Source organism: Jaculus jaculus, chromosome 13, assembly GCF_020740685.1.
Source record: "Jaculus jaculus isolate mJacJac1 chromosome 13, mJacJac1.mat.Y.cur, whole genome shotgun sequence".
Classification (NCBI taxonomy): Eukaryota; Metazoa; Chordata; class Mammalia; order Rodentia; family Dipodidae; genus Jaculus; species Jaculus jaculus.
In genome coordinates this window covers 54,534,754-54,555,175 of record NC_059114.1, presented here as the reverse complement: position 1 = coordinate 54,555,175, position 20,422 = coordinate 54,534,754, and the positions used below count along the sequence as shown (strand labels likewise).

General features: G+C 39.6%; 1 protein-coding gene across 2 annotated transcripts in view; it reads right to left on the bottom strand.

Moving 5' to 3' along the window:
- The window catches only part of Efna5 (ephrin A5), a 295,324-nt gene that overhangs the window by 40,064 nt on the left and 234,838 nt on the right, over positions 1-20,422 (bottom strand). For both annotated transcript variants that reach the window (XM_004652484.2, XM_004652483.2), the window contains exon 2: positions 7,352-7,644. In XM_004652484.2, coding sequence (XP_004652541.1) covers positions 7,352-7,644 — 293 coding nt within the window. The remainder of the gene's footprint in view (positions 1-7,351; positions 7,645-20,422) is intronic.

Here is a 20,422-nt window from a genome sequence, read left to right as displayed (position 1 = left end):
CGACTTGTGGAAATATACAAAGGGAATAAAATAACTATTTTCAGATAGTTTCAGATAGAGGGTTAATACAATCCTCAAAACATGTCTAGTGTCAAGGCAGGGGGGAAAAAGGTTACATTCCAGTTTCACAACAAAGCAAAACCTTAAAAAATGTAAATAGTTTTTATTATTTTTACTTTAAAAAAAAAGCTGTCCATTTCCTAATAGCGCCTCTCCATTTCTTTCTGTCTTCACATAAATATGGCTTGAAATACCTATCTCTGAGACACCTACTAAAAAAGAAATAGAGTTATTAAGTATGATTTGATTACAGCCCTACTGGAAATTTTAGCCATAAACCCCTTGTATTGCCGAAGCAAATAATGATAAACAATGGCTTCAGTAATAAAAATAAATATTTGTCAATAACAAAGCTACAATGGCACACAGTGGAACACATGCTGAGTTGGTCACTTTAAGTAAATAGGAATTACAAGTTACGATTCCTGTAAGAGTGAAATATTATGAATTGTAAAAGCTATATACTTTGGTAATTGTGTCATTTTCAAACTCTCTTCTATTTCAGTAAGAAAAAAGTATATATCGGTATAAACTATCAAGGACAAAATAAAGATATTTTTTTGTGATGGGACTGTGTGTATGTGTTCATATATGTGGGTGTAGGTGCATGTTGGCCACCATGCATGTCTGGAGGTCAGAGGCCAATCTTGGCTATTGTTTCCCACCTTCTACCACCTTTGAGGCAGAATCTCTTCCTTGTTTGCCTCTGTTTTCACCAGGCTAGTTGGCCTGCAAGTTTTCAGAGGGTTCTCTTATCTCAGCCTCCTTCCTATAGGCAGGGTGGGATTACAAATGTTGGCCACAGCATTTGGTTTTATGTGGGTTCTGGGGATGCAAACTCAGGCATTCACATATGCATGGCAAGTGTTTCGTCCACTGAGCTATTTGCCCAGTTCACAAGATAGTTCTGAATGTAGATTACCAATGGAAGTCTCGGAAAAACTAGACACCAAGAGGAATGAACATATCCTTTGGAGTATATAATCTTTTTTCTCTTTTTCCTTTTAGTGTATGCGTGTGTGCCCTGTACATCTATGCAAATACACACACCTGTACACCTGAAAGCAGATGGAGGAGGACACTGGATATCTCCTGTTCCCTTGAGGTTAGCTCTCTCACTGAACTTGGTGCTTGCTGTATTTTTGGATAGACTGGCTGATAACGGAGCCCCAGCACTCTTCTTGTCTCTGACCCCCTCAACACTGGGATTATAGATATATACATCTATTTAATGCTCCTTAAGAATATAAGAACTGGTTTCAAATTTAGTGTTTACACAGTTATGAAGTTTTTATTTGAGATTGAGTACATTCAGAGTGGTATGGCTGTAGACATCCTTAACTTTTCAAAAGGACACAAAGTATTTTAGGATGTCGATCTTTGAAAATACCTGGCTTTTTAAAAAAATCATTGTCTTGAAAACTAGGAAGATTGTTATAAAGACCAGTTATTATTAGTCAACCCATTTTACAGATGAAGACAGTGAAATTTGTGAGGTCAAGTAATTTTCCAGGCCATTGAAGCATTCAGTACAGTGTTAAGCTCCAAAATGCAACATTTCTGGCTTTTGAAATTATTGTAGATATCAATGTGAGTGTTGTTTCTGAATTTTTTTGGTTTTTATTTTCTTAATAAAAAATACAGTGCTGAAAGGTACTATGCAGGATGCTAGGGAATAAAAGTAATCAGTGGCCTTACCCAGCAATGGATGTTGCGGGCTATAATACTGACTTGCTAGGAAAGATGTGTCCACTGGTATCATTGTCACATGACTGCTGTTTGGTTGGATTTGAAGCCCACTGTACAAGAGGGAATTCATACATGATATTATAACCAGCTCAAAATCCCATGGCTTGGGAGATCACCAATATTGTCTTGCTAAACAAATGTGTGTTAACCTGACTTCAAAATACTTATGTTTATATCCTAAGATTACTGCTGGTCTCAATCCTATGTAGGACAGCGTGCTGTTTGCAGTGGGCTATGGTTAATGCAGAGTCTCATAAGTGGTCAAAGTGAAGGAATAAGCTCAGCACTCAATGAGGCATCCTTTCACCCTCCCCCAAAGACTTAGGGAACATCATGGAGGTAGGTATGGAAAGAAGGTGAGAGCTAGAGGGCAAGGAGCAAGGCTTTAGAACTCTGTCATCTGAACACAATGCGGCCATTACATTAATGGACTCACAGCAGCTATGGTTACCTTCACCAGACCTTCATACAGTAGGGCCAGTCAACATTCCATCATGAATGGAAGAGGGGCTAGGGAGGCGCCATGCCTCCACGAGGAGCTAATGGCAGTTAATGGTTGCTGAATGTTGCATCTTCAAAGTGGGGGAATAAGAGAGGGTTCAGTGGGTGGGATTGAGAGAGGTCAATGGAGGGTCTACATTTTCAAAATAAAATGTGTGTATATGTTTGTATAAACCTTTTAAACTACAATTTAACAAAATGAAAAAAAAATACAGTGTGGTTTTTGAAGGGTATGAAACTGAGAACTTTCTACTTCTTTTAAAAAATATTTTATTTGAGAGAGAAGAGAAACATAGAAAAAGAGAGAATGAGCACACCAGGGCCTCTAGCCACTGAGAATGAACTCCAGCTGCATGCACCACCTTGTATATCTAGTGTTACGTGGGTAATGGGGAGGTGAACTTGGGTCCTTGGGCTTTGCAGGCAAGTGCTTTAACTACTAAGCAATCTTTCCAGCCTGACTTTCTACTTCAAGCCAATTACATTCGTAATTTCTTCTCTTATCAGTCACTTCATATCTCGGTAAACTTAAATGACTTAACCTCATAAGTGGGAGAAAAAGAAAACTATTTCCAGGTGCTATTTTGAGGATGGCAAGATGCTTAGGATGGCCCTGGAACACAGTGCAATGTCAGTAATAGTTATGCTACTTAGTGAACAAGCACTATACACTAAGCAGCATAACCCATGCTGCAGGGCAGATGCAGCCACGAACAAGTAACCACTAACATTTGCTGTCAGGAGTGACAGGTGAGTAAGGGAGCACACAGGACGGTGAGAGTACAGAAAATGACAAGGTGCTATTTTGATACAGGGAGTTCAGAACAGCCTCTCTGACGAAGAGCCATCTGAGCAAGGGACACGAATGCCAGGCAGAGAGCATGGCAGTGCCAAGGTCACTGTAAAGAACTTGCCAGACGGTTTGAAGAAGAGGAAAGAATGGGTGGAGCAAAGAAAATATGACAGAATGGTAGGGAAAGAAATCAAAGAGACTGGGGGTGGGGAAGAGCAGACAGCCCCGGGGAGTCTTGCTGACCTGGCCAGAAGCTACACTTTTGCCAGGGTAAGGCAGAAAGTGAGTGTGGGGCTGCTCCAGTGCATGTCCAGAGCAGGGGATCACCCAGGAGCCTGTGGCCCCAAGGGAGACATGATGGGTGGTAGGGGGAGCACAATTCCAACATACCTCTCCACTGCATTTTCCCAAACATTGCGCTTTTGTCAGTATTTATGGACACCTAATAACTAAGGCACTAGGCTGGGCCATTGCACAGATGTTATCTTTTACCCTGAAGCTGCAGAGCTCAGATAAAAATTAATAACATGAGTTTATTGGAGCTACAGTCACTCATTACAGCCACATTATTTTATAGATTTGGCGCTCAGAGACACTGAATGCTTTACCCCCAGATTGTGCAGCGAGTTAGGGCAACAAACTTCTGGGGCTCAAGCCAAGCGTGGTGGCACACGCCTTTAATCCCACATTCAGGAGAGAGAGGTAGGAGGATGGTCGTGAGTTCGAGGCCACCCTGAGAATACAGAGTTAATTCCAGGTGAGCCAGAGCTAGAGTAAAACCCTACCTTGAAATTCCCCCCCCCCCCAAGGAAAGGAAGTCTGGGACTCAGTTGTTGTTGCTTAATGAAAGGGTGCTTTCGAAATCAGTGTTTCTATGGACTTATAAAGATAATGTAGTGTCCTTATTTTAATGATTTGTCTTTTTCCCTTTTTACGTAGAAATAAGAGCTGAAAAAGTTCTTCTAAACACATTAATATTTAGGAAAACCACTCTAAAATGAATAGTTTTGAAGTTTCTAAAATTCCTCTTTTCTTGAGCAAGTATAATAAATGACTATTACCTAAATAGATTGACACCCACTACTGATAGAAATGGCACTGACATTTTTGTGTAACTAACATGTCTCTTCCCAAACTAATGCCTATAGATTAAAAATAGTATTAGCCAGATTTGGGAATAGCCCCAGTTAGCCTCAACAATGACCAGTGATTATATTCCTTAACATGCTGTCTGATTCCAAGGGAAGGAGAACATAGCATAGGGAGAGCCTTCTGGATTAACAAACAACCTAGGGCAGTGAAAGATGCTTTTCTTTTAAGACAAAATGGAAGTTCGTGAGATGTTTCAACCGCTGCATATTATTCATTTTACTTAACTCAAAGAATTAAAAAGGAAATAAGCCTTTGAAAATAAAGCATAGCTTGATTTTATCAGTATTTCTGTACCTTTTTCTGAGTTTAGGTGTTCCTTCCCTACCTGCCAAATCTGTTTTCTCCCTGAATTCTTCCAACCAAGCCTAAGGTAGCACCAAGCACGCTTAAGCAGCACTGACCATAGGGAATGGTTGAATCCTCTTCCTTGCTTTAGAGAAATCAGCAGAGACATTAAGGCAGTGAGGAGCTAAACTGTACCCCTGTTTTAGCAAGAACATACTGTAAAATTGTCCACTGGGTGGTTAAGCTTGTTCCTAAGGTGGGCAAGAGCTTCTTGAATGTAGTAAGTAGGAAAAGATAAAGCCTTTCCCCAATCACCCTGATCATCTCACACATATTAGGAGAGAGGAAATTCAACTGAGGGCCAATTCTCCCATAAGAATCTTTTAGTTTAATTATGAGCACAGCACATTAAACGTACTAAGACATCCATGGTAGCTCTGCCACTTCTGCTCTCAGCAGAGGTAGGTAAGAGAGCCTTTCACCCTTGAGCAGACAGTATGCTTTTGTGGGTTGAAAACATGGTTGAAAATTCAATTTAACTGAACACCAGGCCACTGTGCTTCTTGTAAATGAACATCACTGTGCTGCTAATTCTGTGCTATTTTACCTTTCATTTAAAAAAGTAATTTAAGTTAAACTCAGCTGAACAGCAAAAAGCTCTTGATATTTTGAAGCATTTTGGAACAATTACTTTGACGGGAGCCCTTGACAGTTAAATGACTCTGTTAAATGAATGTTATAGAAGACACATAATGATTTTTAGTGAAATATTGAATTTAACCACAAATGAGGAAAACCTAGTCATAAGCACTACAGTATATTTGAATAACATCTTGCTTATGAACCTCAATGGATTCTATAATTTCTATTAATCATGCCATCAACTTGTTAACTGGTGGGTGTGTCTCTCATCTTGGTACTTTCTTTTCATTTTTGGGTGTGTGTGTGTGTGTTTAACTTGAGAAACCAACAAGGAAACTTCAGTACTAGAAATAATTTCCTTTATATTAATATTGTGTGGTACAATTAGGCAATTAATGAGATGTCATCCTATGGTTCAGACTTCTTTCACTTTCTTCAGTTATGGAGCAGGGTGCTTTCACAAAGTAAAAACTCAGAGAAAGGCTTACAAAAGCATGCTGCCTGTGAATGCGAGAATTCACCAAATGCCAGTGTTTCCTGCATCTGGGGTACTCAATCTTCCTTTCCTTACTTTAGAGAATGAATGCGAGATAGTATCAAGACTTTTACATGTTTTCTCATGACTAACAACTGAAATATGTACTGAAATAATAAAACTGGTGCTGTTCAATTTCCTTTTTAAATTCAATTCCAATATAAGTGAGAGAGCCCGTGTGCTGATGAAATCTGACTTACTAGAGAATTCTGTTTTGGGAAGATGAAGAGAAGCTAGAAACCTCAGTAGACATAAACCATGCGGGTGAAGAAATCTGGGCTAAAGAAATGAGTCAGAAGAAACAGGAATGTGCTTTATCTTGTTTGTCTGGCAAGCTGGGGTGCAAAGTGAACGCTAGTTATATGTGGACTTCCACACACTGGGAACATTTACACCCCAACGCCTCCAAGCAGGCGAGCCTCTACTTTCCCCAAATTCCCAATGTTCCCTGAATTTGTCTGCAGTCAGATAGTGTCTACTATACTCTAACTTCCAACTTACAAGTCTGCCCCCTAAAAATCAGAAATGACTTTCTATCTTGCACACCCCAGCATTTCTGAGACAATAAAAGCTGTTCAATAAATGTACTACAAACAAATTTGCATATGTGTGTGTGTGTGTGTGTGTGTGTGTGTGTGTGTGTGTGTGTGTCAATAGTGACCTATACAGGAAGGGCTGGAAAGCTTAAGTATCTAATACTAGAGGAAAGTCCAGACACATACCATGAGAACTAAAGTGAGCATTTCGTAGAACTACTCGGTGTAAGAACCACAGGCCCGTCACAGCAGCAGCAGCATCACCTGGGAACTTTGTGTGTACAGAATCGTGGGTCCCACCCCAGGCCCCAAATCAGACTCTGCATAACAACCCGACCCCCAGATGTCTCTTACGCACAGTGAAGTTTAAGAAGCATTTCCAAGGAGCCTGCAACAGTACAATGCCCGAAGAAGTAATGTTGCATGTAATGGGAAAGAAACCAGGTCGTGGCATTGAGATTAAAGCAAAGGTCTGTTGAGAACATTTTAGAGTTCTCTCAGGACAGTCACTCACTGCTCAAAGGTGAGTAACGTTTCCTATCAGTTCCCTGGGAGCTCTTTCTTGATACTTCTTCACACTTTCCTGTCTAAAGACACAGCTGCTCCTAATAATTGTCTTTTCTCCTTGGTGCAAAGCAAGAATTTATCGTCAGCATGCTGACATTTGCAGGAGGTTTGGCTTTCTACACTAAAAAATGTGGATGATTGAAAGGATATTGCTGACACCTGAATAAGAAATCCAATGACTCCAACTTATGTAAATTTAATTATTTCCTTTATTTTTTTTCAGCAATCTTTTTTTCCCCACTTTTCCACAGCTTTAGAAAAGTCCTGGCAATTTTCATTTAAAAGATATACAAGTCAGCAGTGGTTCACTGAGTAGGCTGACATGCAATTTCATAGGGGGAGAGGAGCTGTGTCTTTAATCTAATTTGTGCTCTCAATTCCCAGCTAATGTATCTAGGGATGGTGATGTATGCATTTATAAGAAGACATCTGTAATGCAGAGTCCAGCTCTGCATTTCTTTGAAACATGGGTAAAAATGAATCTGGATTCTTGCAGCTGCCCTACAACATAATAAACCTCTATGTACTCACAGATGTAGAAATATTCTCGGCCTGGCCTGAATTCAAATCCTAGAGAAAAGGGAGTGAAGAGCTGGAATTTTTCAGAGAACTTCAGTGGTCCATTTGGAGAGTGAGGCCGGTTACATTCCCATCTCTTGAACCCTTTGGAAGTGTGGTCGCAGGCACTGTAGCCATCAAAGTTCACCATGTAGAGGACATAGCGCTCAGTCTTATCTTCTGGGACAGAGTCCTCATAGTGAGGGCAGAAAACATCCAGGTAGTCATTGATACAGACGTCAATATGGTAGTCGCCCCTCTGGAATCTATTGAAAGAAGAAAATGATTAAGTCATTTATAGAGGAAAGGATTTGTGCTTGGAATCACTGGTTAAACCTTTCAATAATTCTGGAGATAAAACATTATGATCAGTTCTTACTATTATTACTTGAATCATTGTTTGAATGTGATATATGCATGTAACAATAAATCATTTGACATAGGAATTCTATTAATTAAAAAAAAAGGCAGGTGTGATGGGACTAGGGATGCTGAGGTAGGAACATCTCTTTGAGGTCAGCCTGAACTACAGAGTGGGTTCTATATTAGTCTGAGCTACAGTAAGACACTACTTCAAAAAAGGAAAATAGCAAACAAAACAAAATGAAACAATGCCCTAAGGATGAAGTCTATCACCTTCATATGACATTAGATGTCACTCTCAAGGTGAAAATCTTCATGATTTGCTGTATAATTTTCATCCTTAAAATGACAGTTTCTGGGCTGGAGAGATGGCTTAGTGGTTAAGCACTTGACTGTGAAGCCTAAGGATCCTGGTTCGAGGCTCAATTCCCCAGGACCCACATTAGCCTGATGCACAGGGGGGCGCATGCGTCTGGAGTTTGCAGTGGCTGGAAGCCCTGGCGCACCGATTCTCTCTATCTCTCTGCCTCTTTCTCTCTGCCTGTTGCTCTCAAATAAATAAATAAAATAAACAATTTTTTTTATTAAAATGGCAGTTTCCATATTTCCCAGACTGCCTCTGTTAACAAATATTGTTCAATAAATGGCTAAGCCAATTAAAGAATGATAAGTTACTGAATGCCTTTTCTGTTATAATTAAGTCCAATTTCCTGTGTGAACATCAAGAAATAGAGCTGTAATATTGGGAGAACTAGACCCATAATACTTAAAAAAAGAGAATCTTTAGAACATCTTCATTTTGGATGAAAATAAAAATGAAAGGCATAAAGAAGCAGAGAACACTTCAACAAGCTCAGGAATAGAATCTAGATCCTTGCTCTGCGTTCTCCTCAGCACTCAGTTGACAACTTGTCCTCTTCCATGTTAAAAATTGAAACCAAGCCAGGCGTGGTGGAGCACGCCTTTAATCCCGGCCCTCGGGAGGCAGAGGTAGGAGGATCACCTTGAGTTCGAGGCCAGCCTGAGACTCCATAGTGAATTCCAGGCCAGCCTGGGCTAGAGTGAGACCCTACCTAGAAAAACCAAAAAAAAACAAAAAACAAAACAAAAAAAAAAAACTTTGAAACCACTAGGCTGGAGAGATGGCATAGCAGTTAAGGCACTAAAACCCTAAGGACCCAGGTTCAATTCCCCAGAACCCATGTAAGCCATATGCATATGGTGGCACATGTGTCTGCAGTTCATTTGCAGTGGCTAGAGGCCCTAGAGAGCCCATTTTTACTTTCTCTCTCTGTAATACATAAAACAAAATATTTAAAGGAAATTGAAACTATCTAAACTCAATGATGGTTACCCTATTTCTTTTAATTTCATAGGTTAAGTTCTAATGCTGGAATGGTGAGCAGTGAAAGAAGCCAGATGGCATGAATAAAATTGACGCAAACTCGGAAACACTTAAAATACACACGTGAGTACATGCACATGCCTGTGCTCACACTGATGGCAAATACCATAAGCTTTGCTTCAATCTCAATTTTACAAAAGTTTTGCTTATCAGTTTTAACAAATTTTTCCATATCAGTTGAAAAGTACTCCACAGGACCCAGTGATATGGAAAACAAGAATTGTTATGGATACAACTTTCTCAGCCTTAAAATCATTGCGGGGAAGCCTATAAAATCCCCTTTGTTTTTAGCTAGCGAAAAAATTCTTCCCTGAGCTCTCAGAAAGGTCCATCATAAAACTGTGTTACTGCTGAAATACAATGTTCATAATCTTCAAGTCTGACAGTCTCACATGAATACTTCCCAGTGAAGAGAAGCTGGTCAATTCCATTTTTGGACATCTCTAACTGTTTGAAGCTTTCTTCCTCTATGGAGCATAAATCTCTTCTCTGTAATTTCTGCACATGGACCCTACGCCTACGACCTGGAGCTACAGAGAGCAAACCTAATTCCTCTTCCACAAGGTAGTTCATAAAACATTTGGAGACGTCAGCTGTGTCTTCCTGTGTCCTCTGTCTACACACACACATCTTGGTTCTTCTGTTTATCTCTGGGATGGTTCCCAGGCTCCTGAACATTCAGTGACCTTCCTCATGCCCTCTAGTTTCCCAGTAAATTATCTTTGAAATATTGGACCAAAGTAAAACTCTGGAAGCTTGGGACCAATATAGAAGTATACCACCTCTGCTCTTGGTCCTAAATATTCATTTGCAAATTTGAGATACACTTCTGAAAAACACTGTAATAAATGAGTGGTGGCACCAGTCATTTTTGTGTGGGTAGACCTGGATTTAAGGATTGGATCTGCTAATGGGAAGAGCCCTACATCACCTGCAGCCTCAGTTTCCTTTCAAATGAGAACCTGTCCTGTGGGCCTTGCCATAACTCAAGTCTTAGATGAGGCAGCAATAGAGGTATCCTAGAGACATACGTATGTGCCAACTTACACAAGAGAAACGAGAAAAGATCACCAGAATGTTCCTGTTTCAATTAGAAGACCTCAAACTAAAGAAACGTTTCCTAAAAATGAAAGGCACAAGTATTTATTCCTTCATGTTGATAATGATCTCAGATTTACCTTTCCTTCATTACTGGGAGAAAATGATTTGTCAAGATGCAAGGAAAGACTGTTGCCTTAAAAAGATTTCTGAACATCAAGGTAATATCACTGCCAAAGTACAAAGAAAAGATACCGCACTGCTCAGATAAAAGGGTGCGGGGCTATGAGTCATAGGCACTCAGGGTAGCATGACAGCTTTGGCTGAGAGCCAGACAGGAGCTGCAGCAGAAGGCAGTGCCCAGATGCACTTTATACTATTATATTATTATTATAGATTTTAAAGACATTCAAGGGGGAAGTTTTTCTTTCCCTAAGTGTCACTCATGCTAGTTTCTACTAGCATTTGGCACTGTTCAAAACTGGAAATTAAAATTAAAATTGCCATTACCTGGACCCATTCTGTTATTCCTTTATTCTATAATTCTTTTATTCTACAATTAAAAGACATTGTCACAGGTTCTTTTTTTTTTGACACCTCAAAATTAGTTCTTTTTTTCCCCATCTCTCTTTTATTTTTGAGGCAAGCCCAACATACTGGCCAGTTTAAGAAAGAGAAAATGAGAGAGAGAACTGGTGGACCAAGGCCTCCAGCCACTGCAATCAAACACCAGATGCATGCACCCCCTTGTACCTATGTGTGGCCTTGTGCACTTGCATCAGTTTGTGCATCTGGCTTATGTGGGACCTGGAGAGTCAACTATGAGCCCTTAGGCTTCACAGACAACTGCCTTAACTGCTAAGCCATCTTTCCAGCCTTTTCCCATCTTTTATACCCATTAATATTCCTAAAATTTTATTCAGGTACACTGTGGGATTCAAGACGCATTCTATGCTGGGTTGGCCAGCAAATCATTTGGTTAGTATTGAAGTTTGTGTAGTAACTGGAATGCTGTGGTGCCTATTGTAAACACGTGATTTCTTCAGTTGATCAACTGCTGAAGAAAAGATGATAATTTGTCATCCTGTTGCAGATATGTTTTTGTTAACTGTCTATGTTTTGAAAAGACATCTCAATAATTTATATTCCACATTGGATCACTAAAAAAGAAAGAAAGAAAAAAAGAACACTTAATCCTGGAGTATTTAAAGTCTTTTATTAGAGGAAGCTCTTACTCGTTTCCTGCCCTTTGGGAGCTCTTCACCTACTAAACCTCCTACCTGTACCTCCTGAGTGGTGAAATTAGAGGCAGTTGCTCTGTTTTGGGTTCTTTCTATAAACTTTCTTGAGAACTTCATTTTGTAAACATATTACATACTGGTCATATTCCCATCTAGTTATTCTCTTGTGTTCCTTTTCCCTTGCCCTCATTCCACTGACAGCCTTCCTTAGTGGGATTATTGGTATCCACCAATCATTCTCTGTTGGCGGTGGGGATAATGCCTCAGAATAAACCTTCCCCAGCAGCTCTTGCATTCTTTCTGCCCCCTCTTCTGCAAATATTCCTTAAGCTTTGGAGGGTGTTGTCATTAAGTCTCCTTTAGTGTTGAGCCCTCAGCAGCTTCTGATTTTCTGCTTTGATGAGCCTACACAGATTTGTTTACTAATGTACATGTCAAAGGACAGACAATAAGCATATAAACAATGACATGAGCATAAGATAATAAATCAAAATCATGCATGGTTTTTATATGACATAATCAAGAATCATCCAAAGAAAAGTTTACAATTAGATATTCTAATTCTATACCGAATCATGTTCATTGCACACAAAGTGACAGTGAACAGTTCCTTTCTGGTTTTACCGTGAAGAAAGGAACAAACACTACTACTGAGTGCCTACCTACATCTGTTACATCCACTATTTCAAGTTAATCTTTATCACAGTCCCATAGGCTACACAATACTAATGTATCCACCTAAGAACAAGAAATCTGAGGTAAAGAAATTGAGAATGTGCCCCTTATTACGCAACCAGTGAACACAGAGGCAAGGCAGGCTGACCCCAGAACTAGACCTCCTTGTATTCCACTCTGAACGAGATTCAATTGCTACTATGAAGTCCACAGGTCTGTCCTCTCTTCCCTCAGAGGGACAATTTCCACTCTCAGTGGGGTTTAGTTCTCACGTCCACTTACTATAACAAGCATCTGCTGCACTTGTGAACTATAGCTGTTTTACACAGACAAAATATATAGATATGAAATGTTCAAAGCAATGGCACTGGGTAGTTATAATTTGTGCCATTTTACAAACCAGGAAACAGCATTCACAGAGGATGTCATCCTCTTAATTCAGTTATTCACAGGAAGTAGGTAGCAGAGTTAAAATCAGAACCCAAGTCTTCAGTGGCTCTGAAGCATAGTCTGTCATTCTAACCGTGGTGGCTGCAAAGCTTTGCCATCTACATAGCAAGGCCCCTCATATGATGGCACCCTCTTAAGTATATGGGTGCCATTTGGTTATTGTAAGGTTAGACCAGTGTTCTAGCAGAGCCTTACAGCAAGTTATCAATCAGCATGTAAAGCAGCTTCAGATGGCAGGGTGAGCTCCTGACTCATACACGTTATTTTAGTCTTTCACAGAATAAAGTGGTGTTAGGCTCAGCAACCATTCACATAAAGGGATCTTTTTTTTTTTTTTTTTTCAATCAGGAAACAGCTTTCATGAGCTTCAGCTCATCTGAAAGATGAAATTCACATCCAGAAAGAATGATTTCTGCATGCCAATATTTACAAATGCCACGGGTAATAAAATGACTGCTTTAACCGATTTGTAAATTTCTTAGAAATTTTCTTCCAAATGTCTTCCCTTTCTTGCTGTTTCTTAATTTGACATATTGTAGCTGTGGATTTCACCTTCCTGAGATCACTGCATCTTTTTAACTAAAATAGCTGGTGGTACCCCAGTAAGGCAACAATAATTACAACACAATCTTTACTAAATTATCCCAGTAGTTCACAATGTAAAAGCATGCACAGTCACCACACTTAGTAAAGTGATTGTATTTGCATAAAACAATTACCTCCCTGACTGATCTCACAATATAAAAATGTCTTTGGAGCCAGAAATACTTCACACGCTTAGAAAGGTGGTTCTGTCCCTCACTGGGCAGCATGGCTACTATGGTCAACGCACTACATAGCATACAACTCTCTATATATCTCATAACAAGAACACATTTTGTATTTATTTGAGAGAGAGACAGAATGGGTGTGCCAAGGCCTCTTGCCACTGCAAATAACCCCCAGATATATACGCCTGGCTTTACGTGGGTAGTGGGGAATTGAACCTAGGCCTCCAGGCCTTGCAAGCAAGTACCTTTAACCACTGAGCCATCTCTCCAGCGCAATTTATCAAGATTTGGCAATGGTTGAGAATAAGTCATCTACAATACAGAAGTGTCATTTTAACTAGTCAAGAATAAAATTATAAATACCAAAAGTGAATTATGAACTGTATGGGTAGTATTAGATGATACAAAGACCATCTAAAATTATATGGAAAGTACATACTAGGGATACTAATAATGGCCCAAGTAATCAAGAAAGCACAGATTAGAACTAGGAAGTATGCAGGAAAGTTGGCCTATCTCCATGTGTTTGCCTGATGACTTTTGATCATATGGCTAAATATAATTCTGATTTAATTTCAATTTAAAGCCGCTGTTAATATTTCTCCCCTCAGTTAACCTGTAAGGTGGAAATAAATCATGACTCAAATCTCAAAATTAAAATGAAATAAAACAGCTGAGATGTCAATGAGCCTTTCACGTAGATATAAACAGTGTGCCCCCAACTTCTCACTGAGAACAAAGCAAAGCATCACCAGATCCTAGTTAGCCTGCACCTTAAAATCTGTCTTCCTAACTCAGTAATTTATTTTCCACATTGGATCACTAAAAAAATAGAACATTTAACCCTGGAGTATTCAAGGTCTTTTATTAGAGGAAGCTCTTACTCATTTCCTGTCCTTTGGGAGCTCTTGGTTAAGGCAAGTTAGACACCACCTCACTATCTTTCTCAATGAATGGTTCGTCGTGGCTCTGACCTTACCTCTCCCTCTGCCATATGCTCCTGTGTTGTGAACATTAGCAGCTGGGGAGGCCAAATGGAAAGGACACACAGCAGTGTCCTGGTTTCTGTCTGCAGAAAAGCAGGAACATAATTCTCCTCTGAGTTTTTCCTCACCCCTCTGTCTTGTAGCAATCCCCCCCTACACCATCCTCATTTGCTGAAGCCAAAATGCATTTCATTTTTGTAACTGGAAAAGGAAGGGTATGGTGCATATCTGAAACATTCTAAATTGGCCTTTAGCATATGTTGCTGGCACAGCACAGCCTGCTTCCAGGGAAATATGCAGTGAGGTATTTTATCAAGCAGCTCCGGAGAGAAGTTGCTCCACTCCGTAAGTAGAGAAGAGTATCACTACAAAGGAGACAGGGCTATTAGAAGTTAGGAAGCTGTGACACATTTTTATCCTTCTTCTTGTAATGTCTTAAAAGATTCAATAATGAAAATGTTACTCTCCACCAACTGGATAGTTGCTTATTACATTTTAAATGTATTTTAATCTGTCAAGAGGTGATTGTTTTAACATTCCTGTTTGAATAGAATTCCACTGTCACTTTTTTAATTACAAGGCAACCTAATGCATTACAATCTAAAACTGAGATGCAAAAGGATATGATTTCTGATCAAAGATTAAGTGAATTTATCACCTCAAGTTTCTTCCCAAATTTTCAACTAAATCTAGTGTGAATCTATCATAGCAGCACTGTCTTTTAATTCTACTATTATTGATTTAAAGGCTAATTACAGAATAAGATGTCTTTTTAACTAGAGAAATTTCTTGTTTGTCCCCAAAAGGCCTAATGGACCATGTAGGAAACATAGGACTTGGTTTCTAAATATGTTTTTCTGAGATGGGCAGGACAGCAGTCTCTGTTGCATAACATGCTTCTTCTCATCTCCTTCTGCTCTCCTTTTAGCACAGAATGCAAGCCTTATGGCTCTCCTATACTAAGTCTGAAGATACACTTTTGTGTTTTCTTACAGAGGTTCGAGCATGCAATGTAAACAGCAAGTGAGTAGCACCAGTGAGGTTGAATGCATATTTGTTCTTCCAGTTTTAAACTTTTCTTCTTCGAGATGTGTGGGTAACTGGCTTTTCAATTTCATCTCTGACAGAGTTAGAGGGATGGTTGGTTTCGAGGTGACCAGACCAGGTGTGGCTGAAACCAGTGATGACCACACCACCAGGCAATCCAATCCAACTCTCCCAGGGCCCTGAGCAGATCACTCACACCTAATTATCCAAGAAAAGTGAAGAGCACCTACAACATTAAAGAACTTGAGAAGAACTTCAGAGATGTGTCCAATTTATTCTCCTGCAGATAAAATGTAATATAATAATGTACTATTTACTGTTTTTCATCCAAAGAAGGGTAAGATACTGATAAAACATTTCCTACACAGATCTGGGTGCTTTGTTGATCCCTTAATAAATTTCCAATAAAGGTAACACATGTGTGTTTTGTGAATTATAAATTCTATAGCAGAATTCATTAACTATTGGCAATAGTCATAAGACACACTTTTCCTGGCCAGATTAGAATTCATTAGTAGCCTAGTATACTAACCCATCACTTTTTTTGGGGGGGGGGATGGTCTCTATGTGTTAAGTATGTGCACTTTACAAATTTGCTTTTGAGCCAGGTGTGATGACACATGCCTTTAATTCCAGCACTTGGGAGGCTGAGGTAGGAGGATTACCATGAGCTCAAGGCCACCCTGAGTTTTATGTAGTGAATTACAGATCAGCCAGGACTACAGTGAAACCCTGCCTCAAAAATGAAAAATAAATAAAATAAAATAAAACTTGCTTTTGGAGGATATAGAAACCCCACAATTAATACTAATTACCCATATCAAATGGATGGACAAGCATCTCAAGTAGCTTTTGTGTGCTGCTTTTAAGTACCAGCCACATCAGTATGAACGAATTTAAATTTTTTTTATCTCTTGTGAGTAGCACCTGTTTCAAACACAAGACACACAAAATGTTCTCCTCTCTACTGCTTTAACTCATCTGGTGTCTGTTTTATTAGCTTGACAGAAGAGTTCCAGAGGAAACAGCATTAAATTGGCAGAGCCTAAACAAGGCTTTTCTTCAGGATGGGACCAGGAGGATTGGGTGACAGTCTAATTGCCTCTAAGCTCCCAACGAGGCCTGGGGCATGGAGTAAGAGTGTGTTAATGTCAACAGGCCAAAGAATTACCCAGGCCGAGATCTAACAGGTCCAGCACTTCACAGATCATGTCAAATAGCTTTCAAAAGGGGATTTGAAACAAAAATAAAGAATTAACATCTGGCAATCAGCATAGTCCTACCAGGGGTCACTTCTACAATGCAAAACAGGCACTTTTTCTAGTTCTACTGGCCAAGAGCTATTGATAAAGCTGGAGAGTGTAGCCTAAGTTATCTAGAGGTTTGGCGTCTCAAGTACATAGAACAGAGCACCAGTCATATAGCCACAGACCCACCAAAAGTAGATACAGAAAATAAAGTAGTTTAAGCAGCCACTGTCCTAAGAAATAGGAGTAAAATGATTGTGTTTGCTGTGTGTGGGAGAAAAAAAAAATCAAACAAATAAGTCACCTGTCACCATTCCTTTTTTATTTCAGTAAGATGGGGTTATCCAGCAAATTCCAGGTTATTCCTAGTTTTAGTAGTAGTAATAATATAAACAACCACAGTAAAAGAATGTTTCCACTTTATTCACTTACTCAAGAAGGGGATTTTGAAAAATAAATATTTAATACTTCTTAAATCCCTGACATGTAAACAGTGAAATAATTGTTTATATGAAGAGGATGATAATTTGTTGAAATCATTATCTTCTAAGTCTCAGATTTGGCCCTGACTTTTCAATAATTGAGTTGTCCAAGACCTACATGGAATTAATCTCTATTAATTTATTGTTATACAAATAAAACATAACATGCTGGAATAGTTTTCTTTCTTTCCTTTTATTTATTTATTGACTTATTTATCTATTTTCAAGCAGAGAGAGACAGAGAGTAGGTGTGCCAGGGCCTCTAGCCACTGCAAAGACACTCCAGATGGATACAACACTTTGTGCATCTGGCTTTACATGGGTACTGGGGAATTGAGCCTGAGTTGTTAGGCTTTGCAGACAAGTGTCTTAACTGCTAAACCATCTCTCCAGCCCTATCTTTTCTTTGACCTTTATTGGACAAGGGAAAGCACTTATTTTTTTATTCCAAAAGATAATAATCATGTTTTCCATGAAGTTTTAGGATATAAACAGAAATTGTTATTGTTTCTATTTAAGTTGGCATATAAAATTTAGCTACCTCAATGGGTCCATTAGGACATATCTGAGCAGCTGGATTAAAAAAAAATTCTAGGACTGAGAATGAAATTATGAAGTAAAGGAAGAAGATATATGAGTAGCATGAAAATTTGATGATGGTTATTTAAAGAAAAGTACTGAAGCCAGGCATGGTGGCACACACCTTTAATCCCAGCACTTGGGAGGCAGAGGTAGGAAGATGGCATGAATTCAAAGGCCACCCTGATAAATAGTGAATTTCAGGTCAGCCTGGGCTAGAATCAGAAGAAAAAAAAGTGCTGAATTCAAGCATAGAATATGTGTAGATTTAGAGAAAACTGGGAGTGGCATGTAGGTCTGCTGTACATATAGTTCTCCTTTAAGATCATACTGGAATCTTCTTGTCTTAGTACATTCAATATTTAGCACAATATCTTCACACAGCAGCAACAAGACACAATTCAAAGAAGGGAAACTACACCAGAAGGATATTCTAAATACAACAACTGGGTAAAATGTCCAACGGCCTTCTGTACCACTAGCCCCAGCATCACATTTTGAGAAGAGTTAAATGATATGATAAACAAAGGTCAAGACCAAGAAATGAAGTAATAGCAGGCTGCAGAAAGAAAAATGATAATCACAGCTGTTAGTCAAGCAATGCTAGAAAATTATGCCTAGCCAAGTAGACAACTTAAGCACCTAAGGCAGAATGAAAGTTTCTCTCTTGTCATTAAGTCCTCTATTCAATTACCATTTATCGGGGTAATTAAACACTGGAAAGTGATGCCAGGCTAATTGTTAGATTATGATAATTACATGTCTTTGCTATGCTACAGCTGATCAAAATAAGATGTGGTCCCGTGCACTTAGCTAAAGCTGCTCTGTAATAGTCAGACTTTCCGTAGCACGCTAGGCTATTTATTACTAATTCATTACAAATCAGGCGGAGAAGCTTATTATTTGTAATGCTGTTTTTTTTTTCTTTTTCTTTTTTTTTTTCTTTTTTTTTCACCACACACACAGTCTCCTGCAACAAGACTCCCAAAAGGTTAAGCACAAAACTGCTTCCTCTCATTGGCCCATTTCCATCCCAATTACACAGCTGAGCAGCATTTGGTGCCTCTGTTTAAGAGGGTTCATCAGACTGCTGCACAAAATCCTACAGCCGCCTATCATATTGGCAAAACACCCAAGACTCCCTTTCAGCCTCTGCCAGCCACTGTTCTGCTCTGAGTTGTGTCCCGGCAACCAGGAGTTAGAAATCCAGAGGATCTTTGGGTTTGGAGGTTCCCTTCTGCTCAGGTCAGGCCTAGAGCAGGCTGGGGTATGTCCGGGGGTTTGCTGCATTTAAAAGATGATGTGAAGAATACAAAAATGGGTTCCTCCTATCAGACTTCCAGTCCCCGTTCCTCAGACCAGGATGAGGAGAGGAAATCAAGTTTCTCAGGAATCAGTCACCATCACATAGTGACTCAAGTCTTCGTGGACAAAGACCAGAATTAATCAATCGCCCTTAACTTCTTCTAGTCCATTACAATCTTTTCCTTCCATCTCTCTACCAGCCATGCAGGCCTGTGTTAGAAGGTAAGCGGAATCTGGGACTGTTCTTTGGCCTTATCTTGGGACTTCTTAAGCACCATTATTAACAAGCATAGAGCATCAGGTTAAAAGTTTACTAACTTATTACAAAGTTTATACTATGGTATGTCCCCTAAGGATTTTATTTTTCTATTACACAGTGCTCTGGACAATGTTTTATTCCTCCCCCCACCTTCTCTGCCCTTAATTCATATGCTTAAGTCCTAATCCCCTATACGAGACCATTTAGAGACCATATCTTTATGGAGGAAATCAGGGTTAAAAGGGGCATAAGGGCAGAACTCTGACCCAACAGGATTAGTGTCCTTATAAGAAGCAAGGCCCGAGCGTCCTTCTCTGTCTGCAATACAGACACAGCGAGAAGGCAGCCGGGCAGAGACCCCTCACCAGCCTCTGCTTGATCGTCCTGAGCTTGTATTCTAGCCTCAAGAACTGTGAGAAAATACATTTCTATTTCTTAAGCCTCCTAGTCTACAGCAGCCTGAGCAGACAAATACTAGGTTTATTAAAAATTAAATTAAAGGTAGAGTAGAAAGTAGGGTGTTTTCTGAAATTACATTACTTCCAGTGACTGTGGAGATATAAGAACAATCAATGAAAAATAGAGAAGTACCAATGGCCAGGAAGGAGGCTAGTGAGGGGGAGAGGAAGAGAGCAGTGACAGGCGCTGCTGGCGCTCCCCACAGGCCCCTGCACATGGGGCTCCTCAATATCCACTACTGTTCTGAGCAAGTGGCTGGTTTGAAAGGAGAGAACACATTATTTCCCTAAGTAGACACAGTTTCACCTCTGAAATTAACTCATGGCACTACAAAAATGACTGTATTATCACTCGGCAACTGTGTTATCTCAAGGTTTCAGCAAGGCTCTTGTGCAGAGATAGAATGAAGGGTGTTACAGAAAGTCACAAACTCCATTTTACCCTTCTTTGACCCTGAAAATTAAAACAGACTATGCCAGCACCCTTCAAAACCCATAGTATGTCTTAGGAACAAAACAAACCACAAGGTATTTCTATTAGCACGAGAACATATAAAACTGCCATTTTATGAACACACTTGCTGGTGGCCTGTGGCTGAGGACCAGGGAGCTGAGCACTGCAGGTCATCACATAAAAATGGTTTTGCACCACTTAGTATTATTATTTCCTCCCCACAATCATTAAAAGGATATTCATTTATACAGCTGGATCCTCTATTTACTTTTATAGCCTGGACCA